At 36.8% G+C, this 17,267-nt stretch overlaps 2 protein-coding genes across 9 annotated transcripts in view; one reads left to right on the forward strand and one right to left on the reverse strand.

Annotated features, from left to right (window-relative positions):
- Positions 1 to 8,673, forward strand: SYCP3 (synaptonemal complex protein 3). 7 transcript variants are annotated; one of them, XM_040061782.2, is made up of 9 exons: positions 1 to 323; positions 1,658 to 1,804; positions 2,393 to 2,465; positions 3,432 to 3,466; positions 5,176 to 5,293; positions 6,231 to 6,330; positions 7,072 to 7,170; positions 8,295 to 8,399; positions 8,535 to 8,673. In XM_040061782.2, exons 2-9 carry the CDS (start codon positions 1,675 to 1,677, stop codon positions 8,586 to 8,588), a joined length of 714 nt encoding a protein of 237 aa, XP_039917716.1. In that variant the 5' UTR covers positions 1 to 323; positions 1,658 to 1,674; the 3' UTR covers positions 8,589 to 8,673. The 7 variants fall into 7 exon arrangements, with proteins under 7 accessions (XP_039917716.1, XP_039917718.1, XP_039917715.1 ...); XM_040061784.2 differs by having other exon boundaries at positions 1,661 to 1,804; XM_040061781.2 differs by having other exon boundaries at positions 1 to 252.
- Positions 8,478 to 17,267, reverse strand: part of CHPT1 (choline phosphotransferase 1) — a 20,358-nt gene continuing 11,568 nt past the window's right edge. Inside the window, exons 4-9 of one of the 2 annotated variants that reach the window (XM_040061780.2) lie at positions 15,493 to 15,577; positions 13,789 to 13,920; positions 13,243 to 13,401; positions 12,239 to 12,364; positions 11,647 to 11,757; positions 8,478 to 8,614 (exon numbers count right to left, since the gene is read on the reverse strand). In XM_040061780.2, coding sequence (XP_039917714.1) covers positions 8,570 to 8,614; positions 11,647 to 11,757; positions 12,239 to 12,364; positions 13,243 to 13,401; positions 13,789 to 13,920; positions 15,493 to 15,577 — 658 coding nt within the window. In that variant the 3' untranslated portion in view covers positions 8,478 to 8,569. Of the gene's footprint in view, positions 8,615 to 11,439; positions 11,758 to 12,238; positions 12,365 to 13,242; positions 13,402 to 13,788; positions 13,921 to 15,492; positions 15,578 to 17,267 lie in introns of both variants that reach the window. The other variant, XR_005700500.2, reaches the window with a different exon arrangement.

Below are 17,267 nucleotides of genomic sequence, written 5' to 3' on the forward strand. Positions count from 1 at the left end.
CGCTGAGGCGGCAGCGTGAGGGCTGCCAGGGGTCCCGGGCCTTTGGGGCCGGCGGGCTTCCCTCTGCTGCGGCGGGAGGCTGCCACGAGCCCTGTCCCTGCCGCCTGTGAGTCCCCTCAGGGGCCAGCTCAGGGCCCAAGTCTCCCTTGCTGCTCTGAGGTGGGTCCTCAGGGTGAAAAAGCCCCGCACAGGAAATTCACGCGAGCAGCGGTTTGTTTAATATCTTTTTGGGGCGCGGTGGAAAAAAAAGAGGTGAGTTTCTCTAAAAATCGTAGTTAAAAGGCACAGCTGCGTATTGAAGACACTCAGACCGGCTAAACCAGGTACCTACACGGGATGGGCTAGGGCTGCGTGGGCTTGTGAGGTGGCAGGATTGTTTTACACCTGATAGAGGGGGACTGAGAAGTTCTTCTTTGTAAACTGATTTTTAATACAAAGAAAACCGTATGTCTGATAAAATAGATGCTTGCAGTTCAAAGTTAAAGGGGCTTGGCAGCACAGGGACGGGCACAGCCAGACACCACGGACCAGCATCTCCTCCTTTATGTCATGTCCTCAACAATCAGTAGTCAAAAAGCACATTAAGCCTTGACAATTTTCTTTCATTTGAGGATAATTCTAATGCAAAAGTTTTTGATTTTCCAATCAATAAAGACACTTGTTTTTCAAGACACTTGTAAAATCTAAAATTCTTCATACTACATAGAGAAGCATCAACCTCAGAAGAAGCTTGCTATTAAAAAGCACTGCTCCTTCCTTACCATTATGTGGCCACGTTTGTATAGATCAATGGAATTTGGGATTAAAAAAAAAATTCTGCACAGCTATTGACAAATAACTATGTTAACAGCTTTTGACTAAATAACAAATAAAAGGAAAAAGCCAAACTAGAAATGGGAAACTCAGATGTGTGAGAGAGCTGATACTGTTGGGGAGACATCACAGTCCTCAATTCCCATGTGTGAACTTAATTTTCAGATCTGTCTCGGCCCGGCTTAGTAGAAAACCTACTAATATTTCTGGCTGTGTTGGATTGTGTCTAGAATGAGAGGTTTACTAATGTAAACAAATGAATAATTTTTTTAGAGGATAGTCTATATGTAAAAATGTTTGCCAGTGCAGAAATGGCATTACTTGCATTACAGAATACAGAGGTGTAATAGCTATAAAGAAAGATAAATCAGAACCTGGAAGTTGCCCAGGACTTTAAAAAATGGCATCCATAAACTTATATATATAATTGTCTTTACAGTGTGGGATGGCTTGTAGAATCACATTGTTCTCTATGGTTTATCATTTCTCTATTTTGGGACAGTAAAATACTGGCACAGCTTTTGGGGAATGCAGTACTGGATATGACAAAATTTGTAATAAACCTTATAGAAACTAAGCTGGCAGATGTCTTAAGAAAATGGATAATTCTTCTTTTCTTTCCAGCAGTTCCTAAGAGCCCTGACTTTTTTTAGCATGTTCTTAAAAGCATCACTGATAGGTAATGCTGTGGAATACCTCAAAACTAAACCAGTTTGACTGCTTACATATCTTTATAGGTGCAAACTGTTAAAGACCCATAATAGGTCCATGTAAGCATGAAAAAATACTTACTTTCAATTTCTTGTGGGGGAAGTTGTGTCACAAATAAAATATACTGTTTCAGTAGGAAAAGATCTCACCATGGCACCATCTGGAAGAAAGCATGGAGGAAAAGCTGGTAAACCAGCACAAGAAGATCAGACCATAACTACTTATGACTTTGAGGAGGAAAGGAAAGAACTGAGTGGGTCAGAGGAGGATATTAGAGAAGGTGCTTATATGACGTTTTTAGGACATTTGTACAATGTGAATTTTATCACGTTTGTGACTATGAATACAAGGCGGTAACTTCTGAGTCAACCAGGGACTGAGCAAAGCATGGTTTGTAATGCCTGATACCACCAGGCTCCTACTGTGTAATTTTGATTGGTAATTTTCAAAAGAATACAAATATCTATTTGTGGGTTTGCTTTTTAAAGGTACAGAATTACAGTACCTATTTTACAGTAAAATTCAGATTGGACTTTATAATTTTTATGTTATTTTTAGCTTTCTGGTGGTTACTGTATTGTGAATTGGAAGTAATGGTGTAGTAGTAGACAGAGAAAGTAAAATTGTTTGGGACCAGGGTAGAGAACTCAAAGCAGTGCCAGCTCCCATCTGGCCTTGCAGAATAATTCACCACCATCTGTCAACTCCAGGCTCCAAGTTATAGGAGCTGCCTGTGTGACTGATGGGAACTGACCATGAGATGTGGTCAGGGAAATGGCATTACAGAAAAGTAATTGCACTCTTAATAACTCAAACGACCAATGCAAAATGTATTTTTGTAAATATTTCCATAATCCTTCTTACTAAGGTGACACACCAGTAATAGACAAGCATGGAAAGAAAAGACCTCTGGTGACTACTCATGCTCCAGATGATGTGGGGTAAGGCAAGATGTTTGGGGGCTTTTTCCAAAATAAGCAAGTCTTAAATAGGTACCAACTTCTGTTATTCACTCTTCTTATTTTTGCTTTGTTTGGGTGATAGATAATACAGTAGTTGTAGGTAAAAAATGAAAATGCAGCATTTTAAAGTAGCAATTCTTCAGTTTCTTTGTAGATACTTTTTTAACATGCAGAAAAATTTGATAGATTTGTGTGAGTTCCTACAAATTTTTGTTTCTTTTAAAGGATCATTTTCTTCTAGATTGTTCATAATTTCATTAAATTCCATTAATTTTTTTTCTTCGCATTTTAGTTGCTTGAAGATATTGCTAATACTATAAATGATCAAAATACTGCATGAAAAAGAAATTCTTTTTACAGATAAATCTTACAAAATTTAATATTCATAGGCAGAGTAAATGTAATAAAAAAATACACGCTGAAATGGTTTTCAAACTGATTATATCTGTTAAGTTGTAAATACTGTTTTTACTGTATTGTAACACTGTCTTACACACTGTTGTTATCATGTTAAAGATGCTGTAAAAACAACCCTGATATTATTTGCCTTGGATATTTTACTGTGCCAGTGATGCTGACTGAGATGGCCTTGTTTTCGTTCAGTGTTCCAAATACCTTTTTTGTTTTCTTTATTACAGGGAATAATTAATTTTAGTTACTGACTGCCCTCACTCAGGACCCTTTAAATGCCTAATAGTGCCTATTTACTGGGGAGTAAACTAATAGATTGTAGCTTTTTTTTTTTTTTTTTTTTTAAGAGCAGATTAGTCTGAAAAAAACCCCTTTCACAGGAGAAAAGGAATATACTTATCTTATGGCAGTGGCAGTTCTGTCACTGCTTAAAAGTAATAGACATGTGACTAAAATTAGTTTTAAGCATATTCAACAGGTATTACTCTAAAGTCAGAAAATGGGAAAATAAAAATTAGAAACTCTGTTTTGTAGGGGTGAAGTACAGAATATGTTGGAGAGATTTGGAGGTAAGTATATTTATATTCTAATAAATAAAAAAAAGTTGTAGAGTTGAAAGTGGTTACTTACCATTAAATAACTTTCAACACTTAGTTAAAATGACCAGTTTTTGTAGGATTTTTCAGCATTTCCAAATAAAACCAGTTTTCAGGGAAGAAAAAAAAAGTTAAAGCTAAGGAGAGCAAAGGGAAAGAAGAGGAAGGAATAACTGCATATTAATGAGTCACAGCTTATAAGTATAGACAATTACAAAGGAATAGGGAAGGATGCATGAGTGCTTTGTATAATCAATTCCAATTTTAAGATGAAGTTTAAGAAGTAAATATATTGTAGAGAAAAGAGACAATAGCAGTTTGCTTTTGGTCTCATTTAACTTTTCGTTACACTGACATAAAGGATATTGGGGAGGGCAGGACTTGAATGAGAAATAAGGGGAATGCAAATGTTAATATAAACAGCAAAGGAGAACAAATAGTTCTAATTCTAGACAAGCAATTTTGGAAGTAGAGTTTAGTTGTGATACAGAATGAGAGATCAGTCTATACTTGGCACTTCCAGAAATGTACAGAACAGGGAATCAGCAGGTAAAAGCATTTCAGCAGTCAGAAGGAACATGAGTTTCTAGAACAGCCAGATAACCAAGGGCAAGTAATGCCAGCCATCCAGTGAAGAGAGATTTGTGTGTGTCACTTAGCAGGATTTAGTATAGGCATAATCAGATCCTCAGATGGCTTTACCTAGTTACATTAGCAGCTGAATTCTAGGTAGTGACAGATTGAAGAAAAACACTTTTAACTTGTAAAGAATGTACAATACCCATCACGGAGTAAGCAAACACCAAAAAGCCGTGGAAGGAAGGGAAACCATCTTAAAGCCAGCATTACACACTCAATAGCTGAGGAATGCTTTCATTGTATGTAATAAAAGAAACCTGTACAGAGTCATTACTTGCCTATCAAATTTAAGGTGAAAGAGGAGCTTAACTAACTCCTTAATCCACTAATTAGGACTTTCGGCTGTCACAAAATTACGTATTTTGTATTACATATTAGAATGGTATTAGAGATCTGGCAGTTCAGGTAAGAGGAGGATTTCAGTGCTAAAAAGTTACAATTGCTTGTAATTTAAGACTCAAAAAAGGAAAGGAAGGATGGAAGGAGGGAAAATGAATGGATCTGAGTGGATGCTGTCTGCACAAAATAGTGGGTTTGGCATTAGCAGAGGCAGATGCTTCAGCAAATTAGAGAGGTTTGACTGAAATCTACAGCAAGAAGGAAAAGAAATTACTGTATTAATCTTAAGATGTGACTTGATTAATCTCCGAATGTAATTTGAAGTGAAACAAACACAGTAACTTGTATTAATACTTAAAAAGTACTGTCTCTCTGAAGTATAAAATAGTTACTCATGTATTCAGTATGTTCACAGGGGACAGTAAGCACATACTAACCTTAATTTATTTCTGAAATTCAAGAAATTTGCATATGACTCTGAAACAGGTGTTGGTTCGGGCGTGTGAGGGGGCATGAGGGAGCAGCGTTCACACCAGTGCCACCAGCAGGCTGAGGGACACTCACCACATCAGATCAGTTCACATGAGCTGCTTGTTGCTAGAAAACACCACATTTGCTTCTCCAGAGTGTAACTGATCAGCCTTTTTAATACATGGCACAGTGTATCCAGTATGCCTAATTTCTGAATATTCTTTGACTTTCAGCTGACATTAACAAGGCTCTCTTAGCTAAGAGGAAAAGATTAGAAATGTATACAAAAGCCTCACTCAAAACCAGTAACCAGAAGATTGAACACGTTTGGAAAACGCAGCAGGAGCAAAGGTGGCTTTTACTCTTGGTTTTAAAGCCTGTGGAGCTAGGTTCCCTTCCAGGTCACAGGATGCATAGTTGGTCTGTTGCTTTGCAATAGCAAGCACTGAATCTAATGCTAAATATCTGCCCATGGCCTCTGCTGCCTCCCCTTGTGTCCACTTTGTTAATCTGGCAGTAATATTTTAGCACATTCTCTTTTGAACAGACAAATCTAAGATTTGGAATGCTGAAAATAAGGTACATTAAAGAGCAGGGCTTACTTTTTATGGAAAGTGACCTTGGATGTTATTTATGTATTTTAAAACAATGGTGGGGGTTTCCCACTTTGGAATTTTCTGTTACTAGTTGAAAACTGAAAAATGCTCAGTAAAACTTTAATACTATACTGTTTAGGAAAGTAATTTTTACCTTGCTTAACATTCCTCTCACCTCTTAAGGCATATTTAATTATTATATCTGCTACCAGAGATAGAGCAAAGTGAAAAAGGAGACAGCTAAAAACTGAAAGTCAGCAATACTTGTAACTGTCTTGGTGTTGTTCTACATTTATTTGTATTTGAAACTTGTTTGAACAGAATTTTAAGAAATGAGCTTATCAGTTTTGCATCATAAAGCCCTTGTGGTAAAACAAGCATCTGTAATTGGACTAGAAAAACATGGTAAATCTCAGAAAACCTGACACTGTTAGGAAGAAGAGTTGTTGCAATTTCTTTTTGACCAGTATTTTATGGGAGTGCTGTCTCTATAGATATCTTCCACATCCACTCAGTGTGTGTGTGTGTGTGTTCAGTTTTTCAATACATAGAGTATTCAAATAGGGTCAGATGTCAAAATAGCCTATTTATCTATGCCAGCTTTTATTCTATTCCACGTGTATGTTGAACTTTAGCTTTCCTTGTAATTCCCTGTGGCATTTGTTGTACTTACAGACAGTGTCTCTTTATAGGCAGAAGCTCAACCATGAGTTCTCCCAGCAGTTCCTGACTTTATTTCAGCAGTGGGATGTCGATGTGCAAAAGTCAGAGGAGCAGGAAGAAAAACTAGCGGTGAGTTTCCAGCATGGCATGAGTTTCAGTGTATTTTCCACAAGGAGGGAATACTGTTGTTTTGATACTCAATACATGTAAAAACACTTCGTGTAGTTTAACCATAAATATACAATTGTTTAAGTCTGGGAAGAGGGGTGCATTTATAAACTTTATTGTAAGTTTATAAACACTGTTAAGTGATGCCCTAGGCCAGCATACAGATTGAGAAAAGCATAGACCATGTAAGGAGAAGAGAGATGTGCTGTTGCTGTCCATCCATAGTCTTTGGGTTCAGGGAACAAAGGAATAAGGGAAAGTAGTCTTTTAGCATACTTTGCTTAAAAATATGCCTGTATATAATAAATATAAGAGAATTTGATCACTGAAAGAGGATAGAAGCTATACAATGGAATGTAATCATGTGCTGTTGCTGTGTTTGTACTTTCAACACATTTCCAAGTTTTGCTTTTCCATAGGTAGCACGTTCCAAAGAAGCTGCAGGGCATAGCAAGCCTCATGGGATTTTACAGGGATAGTTCAGGTTGCAAGAGACCTCAGGAGGTGACTTGGGGCTTAATCCAGTCTTCAATCTTACTTTTCTTAATAAGAGCCGGGGTAATTTCTCCAGGTGGAGATCCGCATTACAAGGCACAGATTTCCAGTGAAGGCAGCATTTCTGATTCTGAAAAATGACATTGGTGTGCTGTCCAAGCACTCTGGTTAACAACTGATGCAATTATGGTTTTTTTTCTGCTTCAGAATATGCTTCGTCAGCAACAAAAAGTTTTTCAGCAGGCAAGAATAGTCCAAAGTCAGAGACTGAAAACCATTAAGCAACTCTATGAGCAATTCTTAAAGGTAATTTTTTTTCTTGGAAGGCAGCTGATCCTTACCATATCACTTAAGAAAGCTGTATTAATTCAGTGTTTTAAGTTGTTTGGTATTTCTTTAACAAAGTAACTAATACACTAGACAGCAAGCAAAATAACTGTTTTGAGTACAACCACACAAAAGTTTTACTTTTTTAGTTAAAGGCTTTCCTTGCAAGAGAAAATCTTCTGTGCCTTAATCATCTTCATGACTGTAGTTCATGTCTCTGTTGTACTCAGGAGTCTGAACTGGACCCAGCACCCCAGGTGTGGCTTCAGCAGCTGCACAGCCCCTGGTATATGGGGAAGATTCAAGTCCGTCAGTTTCTGACAAAGCCTGATTTCAAATCAATTCCTAGCTGATTTTGAAATTTCAGTTATGATAAGCTTGGTGTTTGTTTTTTTTCAAGCCTCATAGTTGATAAAAATAAATTCAAATGGAGAAACTCTTAGTTTAAAATGGTCAGATTTTACTGGATGTATTAGAGAAGCATTAATAAATAATAGCTGTTCCAAAATGTAAAAAATGTTTTCATCAAAGAGGAAGCACTGAACCAAAGGTCAAGTATTACTTTGATTTTTCTCCCCAAAGAAGATCAAAAGGTAGAAGTCAAGCCTCAAATAAGCTTAAGTAAATACAAATTAATGAAAATGCAACTAGACACACACACAGAGGTAACTGTAATTGTATGTAAAAAAGGGAAGATCACCAGGGAGTTTTATTTGGGGGGGAAGCATGGTGGTTTATACTCCTCACTTCAAGTCTCGCAAGGTTGTCATAATATTGAACGCCTAGACTTCCGGACAGATGTCTGCTCAGTCTCCTCTTGTAGAACTTTTACCTTAATTGAAATGCAGAATTAAGTAGCTGAGATCTCATAGAGGCTGACGGGAGGATTCTGTTTTCTTCTCAGCTTACATACTGTTTAAATAGGAATGGAGACTGGAGTATGAAGTCCTGTATGATTCCTCTGGCAAGTTTGTGACAAACTCATCAATTACCTGTGATCACTGTAAAAATTAAATTGTATGAATGCTGATTGGTTTGTTTGGTTGTTTTAAATTAACCCTTGACATTGAGGAGTTCTGAATTAATATTATCCTTAACTTCAGAGCATGGAAGAGCTGGAGAAGAGCAATGAAAATCTTCTGGCTGGTGCCCAAAATGAACTTCGCAAGGAAATGGCAATGTTGCAGAAGAAGATTATGATGGACACTGTAAGTATCAGATTTATGACGTTAGTTAAATGCAAAAATTGAACATACAGTTAAAAGTCATTTGACATACATTTAATTCAAAGGAATCATATTGATACAGCATTTGTTCAGCATTATCTCCTTTTCTTGTGACAGCAACAGCAGGAGATGGCAACTGTTCGCAAGTCTCTTCAGTCCATGTTATTCTGATGGCTCAGTGGAGGAGCAACTTGTACCTAAGTAGCATGATACAAGTACAGGCATTAGAAGGATGTTGAGATTTAAATCTTTCAAGGTTCCTATTAAACTCTTTCCTGGATTGTTCTAATTTCGTCTGTTAATGTTGTGAGAACGTATCTTAGTAAACTTTTATTACTGGGGGCCAGCATGGACCCCAAACCATTCACTGTCTGTTCCGCTGATTTTTTAAAAAAATTCATATCCACTTCCAATAGCATTGGACTGTTTAAATTGTTTCACTTTTTCTAATACAAAATTGTAACAAGGGGAAGAATTGATGAAACATGCATTACCCAGATTTTACATAATAACTTGAGGCCTTTAGGTACATTGTGCAAATAGAAGCATTTCTAACAAGCTGCAGATTTTCACAGTTTCAACACTTAGTCTGCTGTTATATTAGCTGCTATGAAAATTCACAGGGTATGACATAGCTCAGATAAAATTGTTTAATGATGTGTATTATGGTAAATTAAAGTAAATTTTGTAAACTCTTTTGTTATTCTAGACATTGTACTATCTTTGTATTAGCAAGAGATTTATGAACTGCTATAATTTTGTCCAGATTTTTTGTTGTTGTTGTTAAATGATAGCTTAATGTATCAGCTCAAGTAACAATAATTAAACATTATGCATTTTGGCATCTACTTTTTGTAGAGCCACTGCTAGAAGAAATCTACCTCATTTATTTAGTACAGGCTGTTACAAGCCTTTGAGATGGGAGTATTACTTTGCAATTCCAAATGACTAGCAATTTAGGGAGGCCCGAGTTTTAAGGGTAAAGCATAGCATCTATCTTTCATGTATCTTGTTACAGTAAATAAGTATAAACTAAATTGGCTTAGTGTGCATGCAGGGTTTTTTTGCAGAAAACCATTACACCTGAATATCTACTTTTAAAAATTAGGTAGTTGCCAACATATTTAATGCTTTAATACAACAATAGATAAAATAAAAACTATCCACACACACAAAATGTGATGTTTTCACAACAATGTATTTCAAAACCATACTTTTTTTCTTAGCCTACTAGCATTTTTTAGGTCAGAGTCGAGCCATTTGATGATGCTTCTACAGGTCTGGAAGCCAGACTAGTGATGGCTAACTTGCAGTAACTTCAGCTGTTGGGTTGTAACAAGTATGGAACTTCTTGATCTGCCTCTGCTAGGATTCAGGACAGGAGGAAACATGGAAGTCACACTGCTACACTGAGGCATGAGGTGATATGGGCCTCTCATGGGTAACTAGTAACAATGTTGATTTGTAATTACTGATTCCCAGCCCTCTATGAATAATTACAGGAGGCTATGAAATAGGTGACAGGTTCTGCTTCAGATCTTCAATAGGTTATTTGTTAGCATTACCTCCTGGTTCTGGTTTTATTTGTTAGTATTGAGTCATGGTTCTGGTTTTCTGAGTGATTTCTGCATTAGTTTCCTATTTATCCACAAACTTCCATCACATCCTCAAAACTTATACACCTACTATGCCAGGACACAGCTTTGACCACTGTGGAGAACCCACTCCTTTCACTCTAAAGACACTGCCTGTGTCTTTTCATCAGGAGGTTAATTTGCTTACAGTATTCAGAGAAAAATGGTCATTACCATCTTCTTCTCTGTTTGACCATGGCCTTGGTTCAGGCTAAATTCAAGTGCAGATGCTGTGTCATTTCCAGCCTCAAACAGGAGTAGTAGGATTTATTGTCACTTTGAGCTGTAGCCCTTTGCCAGTAACTGTTACAGTTATCCCTCAAAAAGGATCATTATATTTGTTTTAGGCAGGGGAGTCGTGGATGCCATTTTACTCCCTCCAGACCAACAGATAATACACCACTTTAAAAGTTCCTTGAATGTCTCAGGAAGTATTTTTGAATTAATAAGCAGGAAGGAAGCTACAGTGGTAATGTTTTTAAAACAAACCACGGTATTCTTTATTGTAACAGTCCTCTTGTTAGACATCCATTACCCAGTGGGTGTGTTTTTAAAGGAAGAGAGAGGCTGATAATTGGGCCTGAATTCCTGTTTTGCAGAGTTTTACATTATGGTTCACTTTTGTGCTCTTTTGTTTGGATAAAGTACAGCGATAGCTATGAGATAATAGGATCAGTTGTAAGGTAAACGAACACAGTGAAAGCAAAAACATCACAGAGGGAAATACAGGTGGGCCGCAGTGCTGGAGCCACAAGCATTGAAGTTTTATCAATGAACTTTGTCCTTCACTTGCATAAGCTTACAGATACAAGTTAGAGTCTTGTCCTCACACAGCTACCTGTAGTCTAGATAAGGATGAAACAATGGGACTAACCTTACTATGACCACAAAACCAGAAACGGGCCTGCAAAGAAAGTGCAAGCTAAAGGTTTATGTGGTAACAGTAGGTTTTGTACTTAAATACTAGAGAATGCATGAATTCTAAAGGCACTCATAACAGTACTTTGAAGTAGAAGAAAATTTTCCTGAGCTGTACCTCCTTTATCTACTGATCTAACAGCTTGTTCCTTAGAAGTACCAGAAGAGAGATTGAGTGATTTTTACCTCATGGCTGCCTCATTTTACCAGTCTTAATAATGCAGGACTGAATTAATTGGTATATCTGACAACCACTTCAGAGCAGTTCCAACAGATCTTTAGAAACTATGCAACAAGCTAAGACAATTGGGTTAGGGAAACATGAAATTCCTCTTCAAATTCTGGTTGGTAGCACCTTGGTTTGCATCTACATTCATTAGAAAAGAAGTACAGAATTAAAGTTACCTAACAGGAAATGGCAACGTTTTCAAATGTAGAATTTGTGGTCTGAAACATAGGGAAATACGTACTGGTTCAAAAGTACAACAGCATCTGCACAAGGTTGCATCTACTAATTCTAACATCTGGTAATGTCTGAAACACAGTGAACTTTCTCATAAAATTGTTTTCTTCAAAAGCTTAATCTGTCTTCCCAAAAAACAACGAGGCTGCTTCGTCCCCCTAACTGCTTCTTCTCTTGTCCTTGATCTATTTAATCAGTCATTATGGTTTTGAACCTGCTCAGGAGCTTGATGAGATGAAATTCTGAAGACATGTATATGAAGATGAGCAGCAATCTGTAGGCACACACCACTGGCATATCTCAGCATATCAAACAAGGATATGAACTTCAAAAGAACAAAACAGAAAGGTTAAAAAAGTCCATTTTTTAAATTGTCCGTACTACAAATATTCTATACTTTAATTAGAATTTATCCAAGTGACAGGCGTAGCACATATAATTGTAACAGCTACAGAGTGGTGTTGTTTAGAATTAAAAATAAAACCATCAAAAAACCCCAACAGCACTAAATGCTTACAAGATCTGATCAAAAAAAAGTTCATCTGCAGTTCACAGAAGGACTTTAAAAAATCCACGTGGACTAAAGCATAATTTCAGGAGCAATTTATAAATTTACTTTCACATCTCTGTTCCAAGGAAAGCAAGCCAGTCAGCTCCCAAAAACATATTTACGTGGTACCCTAGCAGTAACCCTCCCTCTGCAGTGACAGCAGAAATGTGAGCAAGTCAGAATTGGCAGAGCAGAATGACAGGGACAATTCTCTCTCCATTCCTTAAAGTCCAAACAAAAAGTATAAAACACTCACCAATGCTATCCACAAAACAATATATTCATCAATGAAACTGTTGAAGTACTGGTCCAAAAACAGAAGTCCTGGCCCAATAAATGCAGAGTCCTGAAGACAAATTTCACTTTTTGTCATGTGAGCCACCTATGTTAAAAAAAAAATTAAATTAAGAAGTGCATCCCTGCAAGATTGGTGTAACTACCAGCAAATAGGCATCACTTGCCCAGCAATGTCCTCTTGGAAAGTTACATCTATACCTGTGCATTTCAGCTATCTGCAGGGGTTCCCCATTCTAGTTTTCCAGCACTGTATTCAAATGGTAAGACTATGCAAGAGTATTACTGAAAACAAACACTATCCACTTGAAATATTGTTTTCAAGTCTAACTTGTAAATTTTGGCTTTCCCTAGCAAAAAGTTAACTAGGAAGCAGAATTTTTCTTAGGTGGCAACACTTGTTCTCACTGTTTAGTAAGAAAATCTGTAGAACACCTGTTTTCTAGTGTTCTCATGTTTGAAAAATGTCATCCTTGGAGGAAAAAAAAAGCATCTAGGTGGTTTACTGATGTTTAGCAAATATATAGTAAGGCAACTTTTTTTTAATCCATTGAGGAGTGTTTTATATACAAAAAAAGGCAAAGACCAAAAAGAATAGAGACAGAAAAGTTTCTCCATTTTAATGATCACAGTAAATTCTTATTTCAGATAATTAAATAAGAAGTCACAGAACTGTTATTAAGGCTAAAAGAGACCAGTTAGGATGTTAATGACAGACAGTAAGTGCATTTCTAGGAATAAGTTAAACAAAACTGAAAGTCCTAACCAGTCTGTTCAACAGCAAATACGTGCTTGTATCAGTGTCACATATAATGTCTTTGTGGAACCCTGAATCTAGTTCAGTGTCTTGATCACAATGAATCTGGTAATACAGTAGCAAAGCAAAATGGGAAAACAGTGTCCCCTGATCCAGTAAGTGTTAAGCCAAGAGCCAGTTTAGTTTTAGGAAGTTTAGGACTGACTTACCACCAGCTTCTGAGAGATTTTGGCATTCACAAGCCCAAATGTCAAGACATAGAGGCAAGAATGTTTTTCGAACAGCTGAGTTGTAGACTTTTTATAAATTGTAATGGCCAGTGTGATAAGCAGTCCAATGTGCAGGCCTGGTGAAAGAACACTCGTTCCCTAAGATATAAAGGGGTGGAAAATTTGTCATAAACTTCAGTCATATGGTAAAGTTCAATTTTTTTACATATTTCAAATCCCATAAAACAAAACCAAAGTGGTCAAAACTTGTCAAAATCCATTAGTGTTATGCCACTACTCTTAGTACCCTTTGAAGTGACCACTGAACAGTTTTTTTAAGAAAATTCACTGCTGGTCCCCATGACAGAAGAAATCCACTGACAGACAGAGAAAAGGGAAATAATGAACTTTGCTTTAGTCATCTAACACTCACATGTCTGTCTGCTTAAATGATTAAACAAATGAAACCCTTATGGACTATCTGAAACACAATAAATTATGAACATGTACTATTCAAACCCCATTTGGATTTTTAGAACAACTTACTGCTATCGTAGATCCATTCTTTCCAACCCCTCCACCAAAGATGACACGGAAGTAATTGAAAAAAGAAAGTGCTGTTCCACACAGGATGCCAATAACTGCAAAGAACTTCAGTTCTAAGCCCAGCAAAGGGACCTTAGCAGAACACAAAATAAACAAAACCAAAACAAACAAACAAACAAAACAAACCACAACAAAACAAGAGAAAGATATTAAAAGTTAAGCATGCAACTCTTTTTTAAAGAAGTGATTAAAGCAGCCACTCTTACCTAGTAAACATTTTATTTGAACTTTCCTGGGAACAAGCTCAGGACAACAGTGTTTAAAATTTGTTTCCTTACTAAGAAAACAACAAATCTCTTTTGTAATGCTTAAACTCCACTACTGAGTTCTGTTCTTGAAATTCTGCTGGATCTCACTCTACTCCTTAATATGTTCTTCAAATATTTTCACCAAATAAGCAAAAACATGACACAGACTACTGCCATCAACCACGGTGATACCGGAGCAGGAAGAGCGATAATTCCTTCTATTCCACTGGATAAAACAACACTGACCCACAGGAAACACAAACACCATCTGCCTGATGTGTGTTTTGGCACGCTATTTGTATGCTGTATCTTTGCATATCACGAGACTATCATGAATAGTCTCCAGATACAATTTTTAATTAAACAGTTACCTTTTGGAATCAATTACAATTTCAAGGAACCATCCAAAGGTTAAAAATGAAGTAATAGATAGAAACCATTTACAATATGTTTTGAATATATAGTTTTTTGAGATACAGCATAATGACATTTTTTGAATATATAGTTTTTTTGAGATACAGCATAACTACAACAGATTCTAATAGGAAAAAAAAAATCATAATTTAAGTTTAATGCACCTACTTTGTTTTCAAAAAGCTTGTTTTCGTGTTGGAAAACAGGAAAAAAAAAGGCTGGGAAAAGGAAACAAAGCTTAGCTAAACATTCCTTAATTGGTGAGTAAACTTTTGAACTACTTTTCATTTCTTGGTGTTTTATATTTAGGTTAATTTCTATTGGTTATCAATAGTATGGAAAAAGTAAGTCTCAGCTCTTCACACTATGACCAATCAGAACTATAAATTTCTGAGTAAAAGCCCTAGAAAGGCTGAAGATCTTTTGATACTGTCCACCACCAAAGTGCGTCTTTAAAGATCAGATTAAAAGCCAGAGATATGGAAAAGTTTTGGGACAGAAAACAATGCTTGAAGTATAAATACTTACTTCTACATGGCTGTGACATAATTGTTAAAAATCAGTACATTCTGCATCAACACAAATATGGATAACTTAACCAAAACCCCCTGTCTTCATCTCATGGTTTCATTAGATTGAAGTATTTAATCCTTAAATACACAAAATATACAAAACCAGAACAAAAATTATTTGCTAAAGCTTAAGTATGTGTGGACTACTAGTTCCAGATCAGAAGTTTATATGTAGCAGATGGGGTCTTTTTTCCTCTATGTAGCTATAAATCTGTGCACAGGGAGTCACGCCAATAGATCTAAGTTAACTATGACATTAAAATAACCTACACTTACACAATAAGCTAAAACAACATTACACAACTAGTAGGTGCTGATGTTACTTTCACAGAGCAGCTTCAAACACCACAGGAACTGTGGACACTTAACAAGAATACTCAACAGGAACTCTGAGCACCTAACACTCTCACCTTAGAGTCCCATATTGCTGCTCCTCCATAGGCAGATATCAAGAGCAGCATTGTTATGGCGATTTGAACTTCAGTTACATCAATTCTGTGAAGGAGAAAAAGAGATTTAGTTCAAGGACTTTTTGTAAAGTGTAAAGTGTGTGTGGAGGGAGGGGGGAATAAAACCCCAGTAACTGTAGTTCAAATTATACAAATATATATAGAATATTACTTTCCTTTACTGAGAATGTTACTCTATATGGAACACACATCTCTGGCTAAGATTTAAAATTAAAGCTATACTCCTCTTCTGGAGCAAGCTACATATAATTTTAAAAGGGGAACTCTTTAATGAATACGTTGTTAACTATTTGAAAATTCTGTATTAATTTAGACTTGTTGATGCGTAAGTATCAAATAAAGGTTTTAGGTAAGCTCATAGTAAATGCAATCAAACATTTCCATTAAAAGCACAGCATATAAAAGCAGAGACTGTAACAAGCAGGCTGGGAAAGAAGGGATTTCTTAAAGCCTCATATCCTGAAAACTTGACAGATACAGCCTGCAAAACAGGGAGGACTGAGTCAGTGGATAGGTAAACATTTGCTGTATTTCTGAGGACATATAATTGCTATCTTGCTTTCCTCCATAAAAACTATTTTAGGAAAGGTGGCCTTGTATGCCCTATGAAGTCCAGACTCCATATTTCACCTTCTTTTGTTCTCAGACAAGACAAAAACCCCTTTATTGTTGTATTTAATTGATGAAACCTCACATGAAGCCAAGGCTCAAGAAAAAAATAAATCAGTACTTTTTAACCTTTAACATAAATAATTAAAATAATGACCAAAAATAAAAGTACATATCAAAGGTACCCTTTATGGTACCAAAAGTTTTGAGACAGGTACCTTTTCTTCATACTAAAGTTACCAGCAAACAGTGATAATGCATGTTCCAGTTTTCTTTTAGCAGTTGAAATAAACTTGCTGGTTTAAGATATTATGACCAATGGGTATTGCTACTTACTTAGCACATGACTTGTCTGCACAGGAAACAGTGGATTTTTAAAATGTGATAGCAGTCATCTCTTGGGTAATGGCAAAAAATTATCTGAACTCGATAATCTCAGTTAAAACTCTCTTCTTTCATCGGAAAGATGGTGATAAAAATATGCTAAATTTCATCACTGTCTTGTGACTCTTAGAGGAACTGGAGTTTAAACTGCAGTTAGATGATAAGCTGAGGTGCTCATCACCTCTTAAAGCCAAGAGAATGGGGAGTCCTCTTCTTCCTAAAGTGTTGTATTCCCGCAGTTTTATTTGCTGTAGTGCTCATTGGACTGTAAGGTGAACAAGTCCACCTTGCCAGTTCAGTGTAGGCTTTTCTACTTCTGCCCATTTCATGAAGTGGCTTGAGATCCAATGAGAGCGTCACAGAACAGTGGGGCTGGGAGTAGGCCCAGCTCTTCCTTCTCTGCCAGGGATGAAATGTTACATCCACCCAGCCATTGCTGAACTCACCGGTTACCTTATGCAAAAGCAGCCATGTGCACGTGTTCAGAGGTTGCACTCTGTACTATTAACACCAGGATTTCTAATCTGCATTGCCTTTGTTGTTGCTGATGGTGGGAGGAGGCTCAAAGTTGAAGTTGTGCTAAAGTTTAATACTTAATTTTACAGTGGCTCAAACTGTTGGTGGCAACAAAGCCCAAATCAGTCCAAAGACTTTACTCAGACACTGCACAGTGTTCCACAACCTGACAGTATCACAGCTCTCTGGCCATCAGCACTAGCAAT

This window comes from Hirundo rustica, chromosome 4, assembly GCF_015227805.2.
Source record: "Hirundo rustica isolate bHirRus1 chromosome 4, bHirRus1.pri.v3, whole genome shotgun sequence".
NCBI lineage: Eukaryota > Metazoa > Chordata > Aves > Passeriformes > Hirundinidae > Hirundo > Hirundo rustica.